This window comes from Xyrauchen texanus, chromosome 30 (genome assembly GCF_025860055.1).
Source record: "Xyrauchen texanus isolate HMW12.3.18 chromosome 30, RBS_HiC_50CHRs, whole genome shotgun sequence".
In the NCBI taxonomy this organism is placed as follows: Eukaryota; Metazoa; Chordata; class Actinopteri; order Cypriniformes; family Catostomidae; genus Xyrauchen; species Xyrauchen texanus.
Window position 1 is genome coordinate 36,824,240 of NC_068305.1, and position 18,433 is coordinate 36,842,672.

The following is an 18,433-nucleotide window of genomic DNA, read 5'->3' on the forward strand; positions in this document are numbered from 1 at the left end:
GCTGATGGAAATGGATCCTGTCTAGATTTGATCAAAAATAGCTTTTTTCAAACAGTGATGGTGCTGTTTTTTACATCAGTAATGTCCTGACTATACTTTGTGATCTGTTGAATGCCACTTGGTGAATTAAAGTACAAATTGCCTTCCGCTTTACATTATTCCAAACTTTTGGCTGCCAGTGTACATGGCGGTTGTGGCCCTGGTATACATAAAATATTTACATCTAATTGCTGAAACTCTGAATACTTTCCCAGAATTAGGTATTTTTAAGAATATGCTGGATTAACTAATGAATATCACCAGAACTGTATTGTGTTTCCATTTATTGCTAATAAGACAAATCTCTTCATCTTGCAGTTGATACAAAGTAACTTTGTGTTGTTCTGCACGTATGCAGTGGATCTACGAGAACACTTTCAAAACATAGTTCTGACCATTCTGGTGAGTACTCGACGAAGACACGAAAAGATCATCATCATTATTTTTTGTGACCAATTATGCCATATCTACTTCAACAGACTTGCCATTGTCATTAGTGATTTATCATGAATGAACACAAAGCTCTCTAGTTAGCTTCAGTGTAGCTATACTTAGATAGTTCAGTTCATTGTCAGTGCTGTTGTAGGTTTCTGCTTATGGCGAACAGAGTGTTCTTGCAACTATATTTGATTTACAGTCTTTAGAACTTTTAGCACTTTTTTTTCTTTTGTTTGTTTGTTTTAAAACTCATTTTTAGAATGCAGATTTATACACTCTTCCTCAATTTTGCCATGTTGTGTAAAGTGAATAACTGGCACAATATTTGCATATTTTTATACAGATATCGCTATCAGGTTCTATTAGTCAGAATGAGTAAATGCATTAGGGTTCATGAACTACTGTAACAAAAACAATATTATTTTAAAGCGTTTTAAAGTTTTGGTTAATGTTAATGTTTACATTTATGTTTAGTTCATAATGAATTTACTAATATTAACAGATACTTTCAATTAAAAACATTTATTAGCATGTGTTGTAATTAACATTTTCCAAGATTAATAAATGCAGTAAAAGTATTTGCTCATTTTAATGACTTCAACCTTATTGTATAGTGTTACTCAGATATCTATTGATTTTTAAGAAAATCTGTTTTTCAAATTCTCAGATGTCAGCTGCATTGAGCATTCCATTCTGGCAGTGGTTTCTTGAGAAGTTTGGAAAGAAGACAGCGGCTTTCTGCGGCATCACGGTACTTTTATAGAGTGTTTTTTTCTCCTTTTTTCTATTTCAAAACTCCGTTTTAGATTTCTTAACATCATAGTTTTCCAAAGTTTGTGATGGAAAATGTTTTCTATATACTTCTAGTGTGGATGAGATGAGAAAAATGAATGTGTTTTCAAACGGAACCATATCAGTGATGTGGGCTTAAACTTTCATCTACATTTGTATTGCTAAAGATCCTACCATAATGTAAACATTGAAATATATGAATATTACCATAAACTGTATTTGCCCAAAATGGCTGAATAGGAAAATTAACAATAATGCAGATGCATAATCATGGATTAAGCAGAGGTGTGATTGGCCACATTTTTCATGGAACAAAGATAGGGCCAAATATTGTATTAGTATTAGCCATTTTACAAATTGACTGATGAATTTGCACCAAAAAGTAGAGTTTGAGTAGATGCATGGCCTTTAACATCAACATCAAAAGTTGTCTTTTAATGGTTGATAAGCCTATTTATGTTGCTATCCTAACAATGTACAATTATATAGTTGCATGTATTTGCATTTATCACTGTCTTAATGCAGCTCAAATTTTGTGCGTATGCATTGAATAAAATGTAATTTTGGTCCTTTAAACTGTTGTCTCTCTTTTGCAGTGGATTATGCCATTCACAGTGATGCTAGTGTTTATTCCTAATCTGATCGTGGCATATGTTGTGGCCGTATCATCGGGGCTTAGTATTGCTGCTTCTCTCTTGTTACCATGGTGAGTCTTCCAAACAATGTAATACTACATTACAAAAGCAAAATGTTAAAGTTTAAAGGGAGCCAGCTGGTACATAACAAACCCCACTCCCCTGGCCTCAAGAGGCGCACAAGCGACTTTCGCTAGGGGCTGTAGCCTTTAGCATCTTTGTTAGTGTGCCCACCTCCCATGCTGGCTGACACTGCTTCGATTCTCGCTCGGAGCGGGTTGAGCAGGACTGGTTACAGTGGTGCCGTGACCCAGATGGGAGTGTAATGGGATCCAGCTAGTAGTTAGTGAGAGCTGTACGGTATGTGTAAACCTCACTCCCCTGACCTCAAGAGTGGTGGTGGTGTAGTGGTCTAAGCACATAACTGGTAATCTGGTAATCAGAAGGATGTTGGTTCGAGCCCCACAGCCACCACCATTGTGTCCTTGAGCAAGGCACTTAACTCCAGGTTGCTCCAGGGGGATTGTCCCTGTAATAAGTCCCTGTAAGTCGCTTTGGATAAAAGTGTCTGCCAAATGCATAAATGTAAATGTAAATGTAAGAGGCACACAAGCAACTTACACTGTAGCCTTTATCCTCCTCGTTAGTGCACCCGCCTCGGAGCGTGTCGAGCAGGACCAGTTACAAAAGCACAGAATGAACATGCTTTTGTAATTGCAGATTGCAGTGTCAATGATAAAGTTGTTATGAGTGGTGTTTGCTAAGGCAACCATTGCTCATACTTAGGTTGAGGGATTTTTTCTAAACCCCAAGTATTAAAATTTTGCATGCAACCTGTCCAACACCATATGTGCACATCATGTGGCTTTTTAAGGAGATGTTTGCTAGTACTTTTCTAACATATCATATGTACAATTTTCGCCTGGTGAATTATAGAACGGGCGAAATATTAGGGACTAGAATAATATAGACTATCATTGCCTGTATGCAATCACCTACGAACACCTCAGGAACCATCTAGTAAACCCTAGGAACTGCATAGCCATGCACTTAAACACTCAGAACACAACAGTAACTGCATAGAAATGCCCTGGAAACCACTCATAACACCATATCAACCGAATAGCAACATACTAAAAATGCCTTGAAAACCTCAGTAACTGCATAGCTATGCTCTGGAAACCACCCACAACAACAATTGTGTCGGCATGTCACACTTTCTTAGGAATATGTAAAAATCTAGGATATTTATTGTTGTTTATGTAACCATGCACTGACCCGGTCCTTGATGTCCTAGCACAGAGATTAAAAAGCCACAACGTGATCCATAAAGAGTTCATAATGGCTGCTTGTTTATATAAACCACTCTGCCTTTGATTTTACCCCTCGGATATAGAGGTTTAATAATCTAGCAGTCTTTAAATAACATGTTTCATGGAAGGGTCATGCTATTTTTTGGTTTTTAAAGATACTCTCTGGTTGATTGCAAAAGTCCCAGTGAGTAAATTGCAGTTTTATGTGCCGATGTTTAATATGAGATGATGCATGATGACTATGCTGTGTTGTGTTTCCTGTTGCCCAGGTCAATGTTGCCAGATGTAGTGGATGACTTCAGACTTGCAAACCGCAACTCAAAGGGGCACGAGGCGATCTTCTACTCCCTATATGCTTTCTTCACCAAGTTTGCTGCAGGCATATCTCTCGGAGTGTCCACGCTCTGTTTACAGTGAGATCACTTAAAACACTCTTTCCATCCATCCATCCATCCATCGTCAACCGCTTATCCTGTGTACAGGGTCGCGGGGGGCTGGAGCCTATCCCAGCTAACATTGGGCGAAAGGCGGGGGACACCCTGGACAGGTCGCCAGTAAAACACTCTTTCATTATCTGGAAATAATGAATCAGGACAAACAGTGGTGTTCGTCTGATTTAAACTTGGGTGGCAACAAACATGAAATATTCCTTACTATAGAGAAAATTTATTATAATAATTTGAGTGAAAATTTTAATTTTAAATTAATTTCATAATGTCTCATATGGTATGTCCACCATTTGCTTTAATGACAGCATGCACTCAAGCTGCTATGAACTCCACAAGTTTGTGCAAAACCTGATCATCCACGTTATCCAGCATAATTTAAGAATGTTCCAAAGAGCATCTTGTTTGCTTCAATGGAAATTAAGGAGGAGTTAACATGGTCAACGTCACAAATTAGCTTACGTTTGATAAGTGACATAGAAGTTCACAACTAAATATATTTTATTCATTTTTAGGAATGGGAATCGAAAATATTTTTGAGAAATATTGAATTTAAAATTAGGAATGCTATTCTTATTTTGTTTAATACTCTTAGAAATCTGTTACCAAATGATTAAAACATTTCAGATGTCAACAGAGAAGATATAACAAATCAAAAATACATTTGGTACATATATTGTACATTTACTTTACAATGAGGTTCCATTTGTTAACATTTACAACATTAGTTAACATGAACTAATGATGAACAATACTTTTATAGGATGCATTAATCTTGGTTAATGTTTATTGTAACATATACTAATACATTTTTTTACATTATTTAATGCACTATAATCTAACATGAACTTATAATTAACAGTTATATTTGTATTAACTAACATTAACAAAGAGTACTAAATTGTGAGCATGTAAACAATATTTTTTTAATTGTTTGTTCATGTTATTGTGTTGACTAATCTTAAGAAATGTAAAAGGTGTTTATACAGACTTTTTAGAGCCACATATGCAATCCTATATTTAATACTAACTGCATATTGAATACAAATTCTTAACAAACAAAACAATATAACATACAATATTTCATTTATTTTAATAAACTTGTCATATGAAAAAACAGTCAGCAACTGCATTTTTTGATTAAAATCGTACAAGCCTTATAACACAAATCTTATTTCATTTTGAGTTTGACATCACAAAAGGCATTGCTTTATCATTTGTAAGATTAAAGGAATATTCCGGACTCAATTCAAGCATTTTAATTGAATAGCATTTTTGACAATGTTGATTACCCCAAAAATGTATTTAGACACGTCCCTCAAAAATCGAGGTTACAGTGAGGCACTTACAATTGAAGTGAATGGAAACCATTTTTGGAGGGTTTAAAGACAGAAATGTGAAGCTTATAATTTATAAAAGCACTTAAAATTAATTATTCTGTTAAAAATAATGTATTATTTGACTTGTAAAGTTGTTTAAATCGTCATTTCTCAGTCATTTAAGGATACATCGTCATGGTAACGAATTTGTAAAATTGGTTATAACTTTACATAGAAATGGTTAGTAAGTGATTTTATCACACTAAAATCATGTTTAACACATATCGGTTACGTCTTGTGGCCATATTTTTGAAACAGTGAATATTTTAACGTTCAAAAATTTCCCCCTTTTCACGTTCATTGTAAGTGCCTCACTGGAACTCGATTTTTGCTTCTTTTGTTTTTTTTTTTAAAGGAAGGACGTGTCTAAATAAAATGTTGTGGTAATCAACATTGTCACAAACGCTATCGATTGAGCTTAACTTGAATTGAGTCCGGAATATTCCTTTATTTATGTTTCAAATGTAATGCAACAAGGCCTAAAAATATGCACGTTAACATGATTTTAGTGTGAAAAAATGTTTACTAACCATTTCTATGTAAAGATATAACCATATTTACAACTTTGTTGCTTTTGAAGGTATTTTATATCGTGTCCATATTTACATGCATAGTTGTTCAATGCATTGTCCATGCTGTTGTTGTAGATTTGCTGGTTATGACACAGGCGCGTGCAGACAGCCCCCTCCAGTGGTGTACACACTGAAACTGCTCATTGGCGCCGCCCCGGTGGCCTGTATCACGACAGGTCTCTTGATTCTTGTGGCGTACCCCATCAGTGAGGACGTCAGATTAAGAAACAAACTCGCCCTTGAGGAGCTCAGGTGACATTTCAGGTTTAAATGCAGTAAATACAGGTTCATTGGGACTCCTCTTGTGATTTTGTGATGATCTTATATAGTAAAATAATAGTTTTTAATTAATTAAAAAAAAAAAATATTCAGTTTTAATTCTTATGACTGTTGTTTTGTTATAGCTGGTTGATAATTGAGATTTTCAAGTCACCATTTGGGTGATTAGTGTTACCTCTACTACATATTACAGTGTGTGTGTGTGTGTGTGTGTGTGTGTGTGTGTGTGTGTGTGTGTGTGTGTATATATATATATATATATATATATATATATATATATATATATATATATATATATACATACACACACACACACACACACACACACACACACACGGTATATACACTGTGTGCCCAAATATGAGGCAAGTAAGTATTCTGATCTTATCATTATTTTAATGCACATATTCCAACTCCAAACCATATAAACTTGAATGCTTATTGGATTCAATCATTTTCAGGTGGTATGTATTTATGTAATGAGGGAGGGTGTGGCGAAAGTGATTAACACCTTATATCAAGGTGTGCATAATTATTAGGCAGCTTCATTACCTTGGGTAAAATGGGCCAAAAAAGAGATTTAACTGACACTGAAAAGTCAAATATTGTAAAATGCCTTTCAGACGGATGCAACACTCTTGAAATAGATAAACTATTGAGGTGTGACCACCGGACAATCAAACGTTTTGTTGCGAATAGTCAACTGGTGCACAAAAAAATGCATGGAGAAGAAATGGCGCTGCAAAAGGCTTGAGAAGAATTAAACGTGAAGCTACCATTAACCCATTCCTCCAGTGCTGAAGTGTCAAGTTTGGGCAAAGAAATACCCGAAGACAGATTTTTTAAAGGTTTTATGGACAGATGAAATGAAAGTGACTTTTGATGGACCAGATGGATGGGCCCGTGTCTGGATCACTAATGGACACGGGCACCACCTCGAGTCAGGCGCCAGCAAGGTGGAGGAGGGGTACTAGTATGGGCTGCTATCATTAAGGATGAGGTAGTTGGAACTTTTTGAGTTGAAGATGGACTGAAACTCAACTCTCAAATCTACTGCCAGTATCTGGAAAGTACTTTCTTCAAGCAGTGGTACAGGAAGAATCCTCAGTATTCAAGAAGGCTGTGATCTTTATGCAGGACAATGCTTCACATGCATCCAAGTACTCCACTGCTTGGCTAGCCAGTAAGGGCCTCAAAGATGCCCAAATAATGACTTGGCCCCCTTCCTCACCTGACTTAAATCCTACTGAGAACTTGTGGGCCCTTCTCAAATGTGAGATTTACTGTGAAGGAAGACAATACACCTCTTTGAACAGGATTTGAGAGGCTGTGGTGGATCATGAACAGATCAAGAATCTGACAGACTCCATGGATGGAAGGCTCATGGCAGGCAGTTATTGAAAAGAAGGGTGGCTATATTGGTCACTGAATATTTTTGAAAGGACAAAAATGTTATTTAATTGTCATTTTGTGTTACTTATTTGTTGCACCTACTCTACAAATTGAGAATAAACAATTGAGTTGGGAGAAATTCTTTTTGTAATTTAGTTGCTTAATAATTGTGCACACTAATATATTCCCCTGAGAAAAACTAAACTCACTTTTTCTTTGTTAAACATTCAGGTTTAAGGTTCAAAAACATTTTGGATTGTACTGAGAGCATTGTTTGTTCAACAATCAAATTAATCCTGAGAAATACAATTAAAACATTAAAACCACCTGCCTAATATTGTGTAGGTCCTGCTTGTGACCCCAAAACAGTGCCAATCCGCAACTCAGAGCAGCATTCTGAGATTATATTCTTCTCACCACAATTGTACAGAGTGGTTATCTGAGTTACTGTAGACTTTGTCAGTTCAAACCTGTCTGGCCATTCTTTGTTGACCTCTTTCATCAACAAGGCATTTCTGTATACAGAACTGTCGCTCACTGGATGATTTTTATTTTTGGCACCATTCGGAGTCAATTCTAGAGACTGTTGTGTGTGAAAATCCCAGAAGATCAGCAGTTACTCATACCAGCCCATCTGGCACCAACAATTATCCATGTGATTAACTAATTAGCCAATCGTGTGGCAGCAGTGCAGTGCATAAAATCATGCAGATATGGGTCAGGAGTTTCAGTTAATGTTCACATCAACCATCAGAATGGGGAAAAATGTGATCTCAATAATTTGGATAACACTGTATATTATTTGATGTACTTTATTAATGTTATTTTTTAATGAATAAATGTAATTTTTTTTAATATTACATTTACAATATATGCATTTGCATATGCAATATATGTATACTGTACATATATATATTATTAAAATAATAATATTGTTGTTTTTTTCCCCCTACAGAAACCAGAGCATGACCTGCAGAGTGCTCAGAGTGGATCTGAACGGCGTGTAGCGTCTTCAAAGTGCAGATCTTGAAATTCCAGCCCTGTGTTGGGATGAGTGTTAGTGTACATTACACTGTGAGAGAGCTAATATGTTTTCATGTAAACATTTGAGTTTGTACCTATATTCAGTCTGTTTCTTTCACATGAACGTTTAACCACATAAACAACACTGTATCTAATTTATACATGAGTGGACTGTACAGTATATCATTAGATATCAGGATTTATATTGTATAAGATAATTAATAATAATTATAAATATTATCGAATTACTTTATTCCAAGCTTTATAAAAACTTGTGCTGGTTCGCATATCTCTCAATGATGAAATTAATAAATATATATTAAACAACCAAGATCATTATTATTGAATATTAGTTATTCTATCTATCTCTCTATCTACATTTGTTTACATTAGCACACATGAATCTTGAAATTCTTGAATTATTTCCTAAATAAAAATCAAGAAATTTTCAAATGGACACACAGTTATTAGGCTGTTACTATGTACACATAACCTGACATGTGATTTGAGATTAATGGCTTGATGTGAATTCAATTAATGATGAAAACAAAAAGAATACAGTCATTGTGAATATCCTTTATTACCATTTATATCTTAATTTTATTGTCCTGCTAAAATATGGGACAGGTTTAAAACTAATTTAAGCACAATCAAGCAGGCACCCAAGAATTTCTTCAGCAAAATAAAAAATAGAACTGCCCTCACATTTCACATATTATTGTACAACTGTCACATTACACAAAGCTACCAACATCCAGGAAAGATCAAAGCTGTGAATATTTCAGTGAGAAATATTCCCTGAAAATAACCTTTCCTATTCTTGTGTCAGCCACAATATCCAGCTAACAAAAAAACATATATAAAAATATATATATCAAAGTTCTCTTCATTATGAAAAGATTATATGGGTTTTCATTTCTCTGCATTGGGAGACTGTGGACTTCCAGGGGGTAATTCATCCACGCCACTGGGTGGTCTTACAGGAGATTTCCTTTTCACATTTCTGATTGTGAGTTCATCCTTGTGTTTAAATGTAAGTGGAACAAAACCATCTGCATCGGCTACCAAGACAAGCCACATTGGACCTGTGACAAGAAGAAATCAGAGTGAATCATTTGACAAATCAATCAAAGAAAATGTATTGCTCAGAGGTTGCAATTTCATAGTTCAGTAGCATTCATTGAGATTTAAGTTAAGTCTAATTGAATTATCAACTCTGTCTTTGATATTCCCCCAATGGTTCCTGAGGAGACACAAATGAGACATACAGTAAAGAGTATAGAGCTATAAATGAGTGTTGTAATCTCTGAGATTTGATTGCAAACTTTGATATCTGAGCACAGTCTGAGACAGTTGAAATCTCTCCTGAAACTCTAGAGGGACATATGCAAGATTACTAGAGTCTTAATAATGACTACTCTATAGGAGAACCAATTGAGATATTAAAGAGATCTCATTTGTATTTTTTTTTCCTATGGGATGAAACGATTCGAGAGGTATTGGCATAAATGTGAGTGTTACAGCGGTTTGAGCATATATAAGCAGCAGAGACACACAACACAAAAGGCTGTAAGCTGATTCAAACTAAACCCCTCAAATCCAATTGCAGCTCATTATCGCTTCCTATTTTTGCCATTGACAATTAAACGAAGCCAAAGCACACCAAACTATCTGTCCTCAAAGGAAAAGAGAATCTGCACACACTTTAATATTAATAGATCCCATCTGCTCTTTATTAAAATGAGATTTTGGCAAATGCGTTTACAAATACTATTGGTGATTAAAGTGGTGGAATTGCCTGTTAGGAAGTTTTACTTGCACTCAGCAGAGTTTGGAATTAAGTATTATTATTCAGGCAACCATTTCTCTTAAAACTTTCTTTCAGACATACCATGCATCATTTCCACAACTGTCAGGCCGAAGAGTTCCTGCACTACACGTAGACAGATCCGGCCCCCACATAACAGCACAGGTCTTCTTTCGTCCGTATACACATTCTCTGACAACTGTTTCTGGAGACAGAGACAAACTTGTTGAACACAATGGCTTTTTGACTCACTTTGAGTACATATCAAGAACAATTCGCAATAGACACGGTCATGTGATCAAGGAATATGGATTAAGTATGACCAGTCTTCTAAGACAAGTATCAGTGTCACCTCAATCTGACATCTGCTGACAAAGTGTTGTACTCAAAAGAGTGAGAGGAATTATGAGTTGGTGTGATGCTTCAGAATGATAAGGAGCCTGATGGCTTGACTAAGAGTAACCACAGTGGACCAATATGGAAGACCCTATTTGGCCTGTTGAAGTTTCCACAGCTGCCAAGCCCCCACCAATACAACACAGGTCTTATTATTCTTTTTCCTGTGTTGGGTAACACTGAAATATGAAGGAACCCTTTTTATAAATCCAACTTACAAAAGTCTGCACAAACTACTTCACTTGGAAAAGACGACATTATGGCTGCAACTAATCGACAAACCAACAACGAAAATTGACATCCAGAGTCATAAGTTGGTTGGGTCTGTGCTCTTATATGGGAACTTTTATATTTTCACAAAAAATATGTTTTGCTTAATATATAGCTTGCATTTTTATTAGCCTTTTATTTGCATCCTGTAAGAAGATCATTGGACAAGAGGTGGAATAACATCCCTTTAAATACAATGCTAGAAATAAAATTAGCCTTATTTATTCGAATAATTGACAAATAATTTTCAGATTAACCAATTATCAAAATAGTTGCAGCAGTACTATAATATTGGTCTTTATTTTACTACAACAAAAGTTCGTAGACTTTCCTTAGTAAAGTTTAGATTTCATTGTACAAATGAACAAGGGAAAATAACAGATTATTTCATACCCGACATGTTATTTGCACATATTGTGGTTCACAAGCAGATGGATAATTGCATGTCATCTTCTTGCCATTTTGGGTTACGTCTCTGATTTCTGAGAGGCACTGCTGGACGTCTGCAAAACGGGAGAATATCCTCTCCATATTCTGTGTTAGCTGCTCCAGGTTCATGTCTTTGGATTGGTAGCTGTTCTTTGGCGGTGTGTCATCAGAGTACAGTTTTTCCGAGGCCTCGTACCTGGGCGAACATGGTCGAATCGAATCACGGCTGGCCTGGCCAGCTACGGCTAGCGTGGACATTCGGCTGATGTGATCCATGTCATAGGTTTCCAGAGTTATAGACGAGGCACTGGAAACAGCTCTGTCCGAGAAGTCAGCTGAGCTCGCCACAGGGCTCAGCTCTGAGCTGCGAACTTCATCAATTAGTTTCCTCCTACTTGTTGGTGAAGCAATTACCGAGCCTCCTGGAAGAATTAGATCCTTTATTGATAGACGGTCCTCTTTGCAGAAATTCTCAGAATGCCGCCTAATCCCATGATGCTGGCTTGGCGACTCTGGCTTGGGAACCACTGGGATTGCAGCTTCCTCGTCGAAGACCAGCTCCTTAGTTACCAGTCTCAAGATGTACTTGTCCGTGTTAGAGGAGGGGAGGAAAGCTGGATCATTGGACTTCTGGCGGCCAATCATGAAGAGAAGCATCTTGTTGGTGAAAAAGCACACCCCTTTGGGCCTTTCATTTTTCTGCAGCTGGATCTGTTGGACACTGGGCATGGAAGAATCCATGATGCAATAAACCAGGATCATGTTGCAAGTGTTCGAGGCCACGGCCATGGTGCTTCCACTTGGGTCAAAGGCAATGATGTCCGGAACTAGGATGCCAGGGATGCTGACTTTTCTCGTGGTGGTGACCTTGCGTTCGTATGTCACCAAAATCAGATACGATGAGTCCTGACCTGGCCCGGCCAAATGATCTCGCCGCCTTAAGTGAATGAGTGGGCTTGGGTCTGATTTTCTGTGTTTGGCAAGAATGTGGGTTAGATCTATGGGTCCGGGCGATGAGGCATGTCCTGAACGCTCAGAATCACACGACCTCCTCCGAGAGTCCAAATAATAGCCTGCATCCACCGTCAGGACAGGAGCTTGGCAGGACGGTGATGGTTCAGAGTTGTTCGGGAAGTCAAAAGCGATGCCTGCATTGAGCCCGCAAATTTTATCAAGAGGAAGTTCTGTAGCTACAGCGATTTGCGCATCATCGGTGGACTCAATGGCACAGATATAGCCACCAACATCAAAAACGGGGCAGAAGGAACATGCCACCAGGCTTTTTTGGATATCATTCCAAATGTATGAGTGCAACGCGATACCTATGGCAACCACAAGTCGGGTTCCATCTTTAGTCCAACAGGCACAATGGATCAGACCGCTGCCCTTAATGTCGGCTTTCACCCGACGATTATCAACCCGCACAGAAAACAGGACAGAGGCGTCTCGCTTCGTCAACACAGCTAAAATGTCCATTTTGGGATGCCAGACACATCCCTGGGATAATAGTGGGAACGGTTCGCTCATCTCGCAAGTTTGCGTGCACAAGAGTTTATTCTGTTCCAAAGTGCTCAGCTGAAGTTGCCATACCGTAACATGCTTCTTATGCTGTACGGCAAGCAAAGCTGGGGATCCAGCACAGCACAGGGGCCCCCAAAAGAGTCCCAAGACATGTTCAAACTGTCCAATAACATTTGTGTCGCCAAACTTGGGCTCGCCATCAAGCGTATACAAAGATGTGAGACAAACCTGTTTACCGTCCGTCCATGCTATTCCATGCACAGGGTGAATGGCTTGGTGCAGAGTATTTAAGCCTGTTCTCAGAAGCTTGGCTTTTCCTAACTCCATGCTTGGGTCAGTTTCTCCAATGGAAAGGGAGATGATATTCTTGATCATACAGCAAATAAAGACAAATCAAGCTGAGTTGAATCAAAGAGAGATAGATGCAACTCTGTGCTTGAGTAGGAAAAGACTGCCATTGCATACTCCAAGAATAGGTAAAGCCTCTTCCCTCTCTCTAATCCTATTGGCCAAAGTGAGGCTCCACTTGAGGATGACCAGATTAGTCTAACATGACCTCCAATGTCATAAGAACCTCTGAGGTTTGGATGGTACGTCATTTGACTTTGTTTTCCATGTCCTAAGTAAAAAACCCCCACAAAACTCTGATATGCAAGAGGTGTAAGGACATCCGAAGCATTACAAAAAAGTAACTTTGAACATCGGATGTTGAGATCATAAAAACACCTCTTACAAAAGGTTACCATAGCTACCATCAAAATACGATAGTTATTACAGTAACTGTTGCTGCAATAAAACTTGTTAACTTCATATAAGCCACCAATGTAAAGAAAATAAATACAAATAAATTAAACATAGGCCTAATGTTAAAAAGATTCTGAAACCATTTTAAACTGTTTGAAGGAGATCATCCCATATTGATGTATTATGATTTACAGCGGTAACAACTATAGTTACCGTAATATTGTTATTTTATAGGAATGAATACCATTTTGTAAAAGAGGTCAGTTTATTAAACCAAAATTACAATATAATGTATGTAATGGCTGAACATTACAAAACTGTCACTTTTAAGGGATCACAAAATAAGAACTGGAAAAAAGGTTACCATGGTAACGTATCGGTTACCTAACGTAACCTCGGTTCTCTCTAGATGAGGGAACGAGTATTGCATAAGCTAGCTTACGCTACGGGAAAGATTCATCTTTTCTGAGATATTGAAGCCAAAAAATGATCCTTAATTTTTGTATCCATTATCAACGCAGTGCGGCAGCTGCAGACCTTGAGCGGGTTAGCTAGCGAGCTCATAGGTTGCTCTGCGGCAACTGCTGCAGCCTATAGACGAGCTTGGGCGAACTCGCATCCAATGAGAGGCGTCCGCGCGCTCACTGCATCAAAGCCCGCCAAAATGGGCGTGACTTGAGTGCATATAAGCGTAGTTCGTAGGCTGGAACCCTGGTTTTCATTGACTGAAGCGAAAAGTCGCTCGTGGCGCGAGCACGGCCGGCTACACAATACTCGTTCCCTCATCTAGAGAGAACCGAGGTTACGTTAGGTAACCGATACATTCTCTTACGAGAGGTTCTCTCGTATTGCGTAAAATAGCTTACGCTACGGGAACCCATTGTCAACGCCGTGCGCGCCAAGCATCCACTGTATGAGCCCCAGGGAATTAAGGGGGACCCGGGGAGCCCTTATGAGTGGGGAAATAATATTTGGCCGCAAGAATGCGGGTCATTGATTGTGTAATACATAAGCACATAGTGGGAAGGGAACGACAGAGCGGCGGTGCCGGTCTGTGTGGAATGTGTCCCATCAGTGCAGCTCACCAGCGGAGCTGTAGCGTATTAAACCGCTAGTAGTTTTGCCTGCAGAGCGGGCACTTCCATATTGTAAAATCTGACAAAGGTGGAGGGGGAAGTCCATCCCGCTGCCACACATATGTCGTGAATGGAAATCCCGCTGGACCATGCCCACGAGGATGCCATGCCTCTAGTGGAGTGAGCCCTAATGCCCAACGGGCATGGCAGGTCTTTTGACGCGTATGCAGCAGCAATAGTGTCCACTATTCATCTAGATAGTGTCTGTTTCGAGGCGGCGAGACCTTTGGTGCGCCCTCCGAACGAAACGAAAAGATGCTCAGAGCGTCTGAAAGCGGCGGAGCGCGCAGTTTACAATCTCAGTGCTCTGACCGGGCAAAGGAGATTGGCGTCGCGTTTGCTATCGGGTGCTGGCAGCGCCGATAGGGAAATGACCTGTGCTCTGAAAGGAGTACCGATCACCTTGGGAACATAGCCGTGTCTAGGCTTTAAAATGACCTTGGAGTCACTTGGTCCAAACTCAAGACACGCAGCGCTGACAGACAGCGCGTGAAGGTCTCCCACACGTTTGACTGATGACAGGGCAGTCAGAAAAACGGTTTTGAGTGAAAGGTATTTCAAATCCACGGATTGAAGTGGTTCGAAAGGGGGGGCTTTCATAGTTTCGAGAATTACATAAAGATCCCAGATAGGAACCGATGGGGGGCGCGGGGGGTTCATCCTTCTAGCTCCCCTGAGGAAGCGGATGACCAGCTCGTTTTTACCCCATGACTGGCCATGCAGGGGTTCAGCGAACGCCGCAACGGCCGCCACATACACTTTGAGCGTGGATGGGGATCTGCCCTTATCCAGCAGCTCTTGTAGAAATACGAGCAGCGACGACACCCCACATGTCCGTGGGTCCAGGTCTCTGTCGGTGCACCATTTTGAGAACACAGACCATTTTGACGCATAGAGTCTTCTCGTGGAAGGGGCTCTAGCGTGTATGATGTGTTTATTACTCCTTCTGGCAGAGCGACGGGTAGTCGTTGATCACCCACGCATGCAGCGCCCAGCGCTCTGGGTGGGGATGCCAGATTGTGCCGCGAGCTTGAGATGGGCCACGGCGCTGTCAGTGACAGCGGCGTAAGCTCCGGGAACCATGTCTGATTCTCCCAACGCGGGCTATGAGGAGCACCGAGTGACGCGTTTCCCTGATCCTCTGCATTACCTGTGGCAATAGCGAGACGGGAGGGAAGGCGTAAAGCGGGCATCTGGGCCAGTCCTGGGCCAGCGCGTCCTCGCTTTTCGAGAAAAATATTGGGCAGTGAGAGTTCTCTTTGGACGCAAAGAGGTCTATCTCTGCTCTGCCGAATAGGTGCCATAACGTCTGGACTGTTTGAGCGTGCAGGGACCATTCCCCTGGGGGAATATTGTCTCTGGACAGTCTGTCCGGGCCGTCATTCAGGTGGCCTGGCACGTGCGTCGCCCTCAGCGAGCGCAGGTGGCACTGGGACCAACTCAGTATGCGTTTCGTCAGATGGAATAGGTTCCTGGATCTGACACCGCCCTGACGGTTTAGGTAGGATACCACAGATCTGTTGTCCGTACGGACCAGGACGTGGTGACCCTGAATGACCGGGAGAAAGCGCACGAGCGCGTACACGACCGCTATCATTTCCAGACAATTTATGTGAAGGAGCTTTTCCTGAACTGACCATAGGCCGAAAACCGGAGAGCCCTCGCAGACCGCGCCCCAACCCGTGTTGGACGCGTCTGTCGAGATGACTTTTCGGCGAGATACAGCTCCCATTGTCACTCCCCGCTGATACCATTCGGCCACTGTCCAGGGCTGCAGAGCTGAAATACAGGTCTGAGTCACCTTGATGGGCTGGCGGCCTGTGGCCCAAGCCGGCGAGATGCGCGGGTGTTTAGCCAATGCTGAAGTGGGCGCATGTGCAGTAAACCCAGCTGAAGTACTGCTGCGGCTGAGGCCATGTAACCTAGCACTCTCTGGAATTTCTTCAGAGGCGTGAGGCTGTTCATCTGAAAAGATGCGGCTAGTCGCTGAACACGGCGCGCGCGCTGTGTAGATAAGCGAGCCGTCATTGCCACGGAGTCTAGTTCTATTCCAAGGAAGGAAATTGTCTGACTGGGCTGTAGTGAGCTCTTGGTCCAATTGACTGCAAGACCCAAACTGTTCAGATGGCTGAGGAGAACTGCTCTGTGAGACAGAAGCTCCATATGTGACTGTGCCATAATCAGCCAGTCGTCCAAATAGTTCAAAATTCGCAAACCCTGACTCCGCAGGGGTGCGAGTGCCTCATCCATGCACTTCGTGAAAGTACGGGGTGCTAAGGACAGGCCGAATGGAAGGACGGTGTATTGATAAACCTGGCCGTCGAAGGCGAATCTCAAGAATGGCCTGTGACGGGGATTTATCTGAATCTGAAAGTAGGCATCTTTCAGATCGAGAGAAATAAACCAGTCCCCCCTGGCGCACATGCGCGAGGAGTTTCCTGATTGTAAGCATTTTGAACGGTCTTTTTGCAAGCACCTTGTTCAAAACCCTGAGATCTAATATGGGTCTGAGGCCGCCGTCTTTCTTGGGAACAAGAAAATAACGGCTGTAAAGCCCCGACTTGCTCAGAGAGGGTGGCACTTTCTCTATGGCCCTTTTGCACAGAAGGCTTGCTATTTCTGAACGAAGCATGCACGCTGCTTCCGTGTTCACAGTGGTTTCGAGCCGCGCTCTGAAGCGAGGAGGGCGGCGATCGAACTGTAGCAAATAGCCCTGTTGTATTGTGCTTAACACCCACTTGGATATCCCTGGAATAGCTTCCCACGCTTTGAAGCGTAACGCTAGAGGGTGAATGGCCAATTCGCTCTGATTGCCGCACAGAGCGCTGAACAAAATGTGTGAGCGCGTTTAGTGTGTTTATGCATGATTGCTCGCAGACAGCATGAACAGGCTGTTTTGTGAGTGACTTCCCGATTGGAATGAATGGGGAAAGAGTCACATCTGTTATGTGATGCGCAAGCATAGTCATGGGCACGGGACTTACACACAGAGGAATGTTTGCTGACCGTGTAACAGAGCGGGCAGAGAATGGGCGCGCGCACGTATCCGTGGGTGCCTTTATTGACTCTAGCGCTCGAGCGGTTCGTAACCGCTTTATGTGAGCGTGCTCTGGTGGGGACACGAGACATGCAGTGCTTGTGTGTAGAGGTGAACACTGGATTGTGGGCACATTTTCTACACATAGGGCTGGTCCTGTGACAGAGCGGCCAGAGAATGGGTGCGCGCACGCATTTGTGGGCGCCTTCATTGACTCTGAAGCTCGAGCGGTTCGTAACCGCTTTATGAGAGCGTGCTCTGATAGGGGCGCGGGATGTGTTATGCTTGTGTGTAGGGGTGAACACTGGGTTGTGGGCACATTTTCTACACATAAGACATGTTTGCTCTTTACAAGATTTATTTGGGTCGCCGTGAAAACGGCGTTTGATTGCAGGCAAGCGGGCAGTGTCACCGGCTTGTTGGCTGCTAAATTCACCACTGCAGTAGCCTGAGAGAAGGGGACTGACAGGGGGCCGGCCGCGGCGGGACTGAGCCGTCGTTTGTTCAACACAGTTAGGAAGACTTCGGCTGCTCGGGTTTCAGCGTTACCTTAGATCGAGGCCCGCGGGGGGGCGGCGGTCTGCGGCGGCTGTCTGAGCGCGATCAAGGGCTGCCGCCCTGTCGACGCTGAGAAGTCTGAGTTTGTTGAACTGGGCACTGTGAAGAGGCTCGTGCAGGAGGCTGATCACTTGAGCGGCCTGCAGAGGAGCTAGCGCGACGCGGCAGGAAGAGGTTCATGGCTTGGGTGGCTTTCTGGACTTCTGAGAAGCGGTCAACAATGCCAC

At 41.5% G+C, this 18,433-nt stretch overlaps 2 protein-coding genes across 2 annotated transcripts in view; one reads left to right on the forward strand and one right to left on the reverse strand.

Annotated features, from left to right (window-relative positions):
• Nucleotides 1-8,701, forward strand: part of LOC127624218 (sphingosine-1-phosphate transporter MFSD2B-like) — a 34,631-nt gene extending 25,930 nt beyond the window's left edge. Inside the window, exons 10-15 of the mRNA XM_052098940.1 lie at nt 358-441; nt 1,145-1,228; nt 1,866-1,975; nt 3,487-3,630; nt 5,690-5,866; nt 8,241-8,701. Coding sequence (XP_051954900.1) covers nt 358-441; nt 1,145-1,228; nt 1,866-1,975; nt 3,487-3,630; nt 5,690-5,866; nt 8,241-8,292 — 651 coding nt within the window. The 3' untranslated portion in view covers nt 8,293-8,701. The remainder of the gene's footprint in view (nt 1-357; nt 442-1,144; nt 1,229-1,865; nt 1,976-3,486; nt 3,631-5,689; nt 5,867-8,240) is intronic.
• A 187-nt stretch (nt 8,702-8,888) lies between these two features.
• On the reverse strand, nt 8,889-13,120 carry wdcp (WD repeat and coiled coil containing). The gene is made up of 3 exons (XM_052099241.1): nt 11,175-13,120; nt 10,200-10,320; nt 8,889-9,393 (listed from the first exon to the last, which is right to left on the reverse strand). The coding sequence occupies exons 1-3, from the start codon at nt 13,104-13,106 to the stop codon at nt 9,221-9,223; spliced, it is 2,226 nt and encodes a 741-aa protein (XP_051955201.1). The 5' UTR covers nt 13,107-13,120; the 3' UTR covers nt 8,889-9,220.
• Between the last annotated feature and the right edge of the window lie 5,313 nt (nt 13,121-18,433).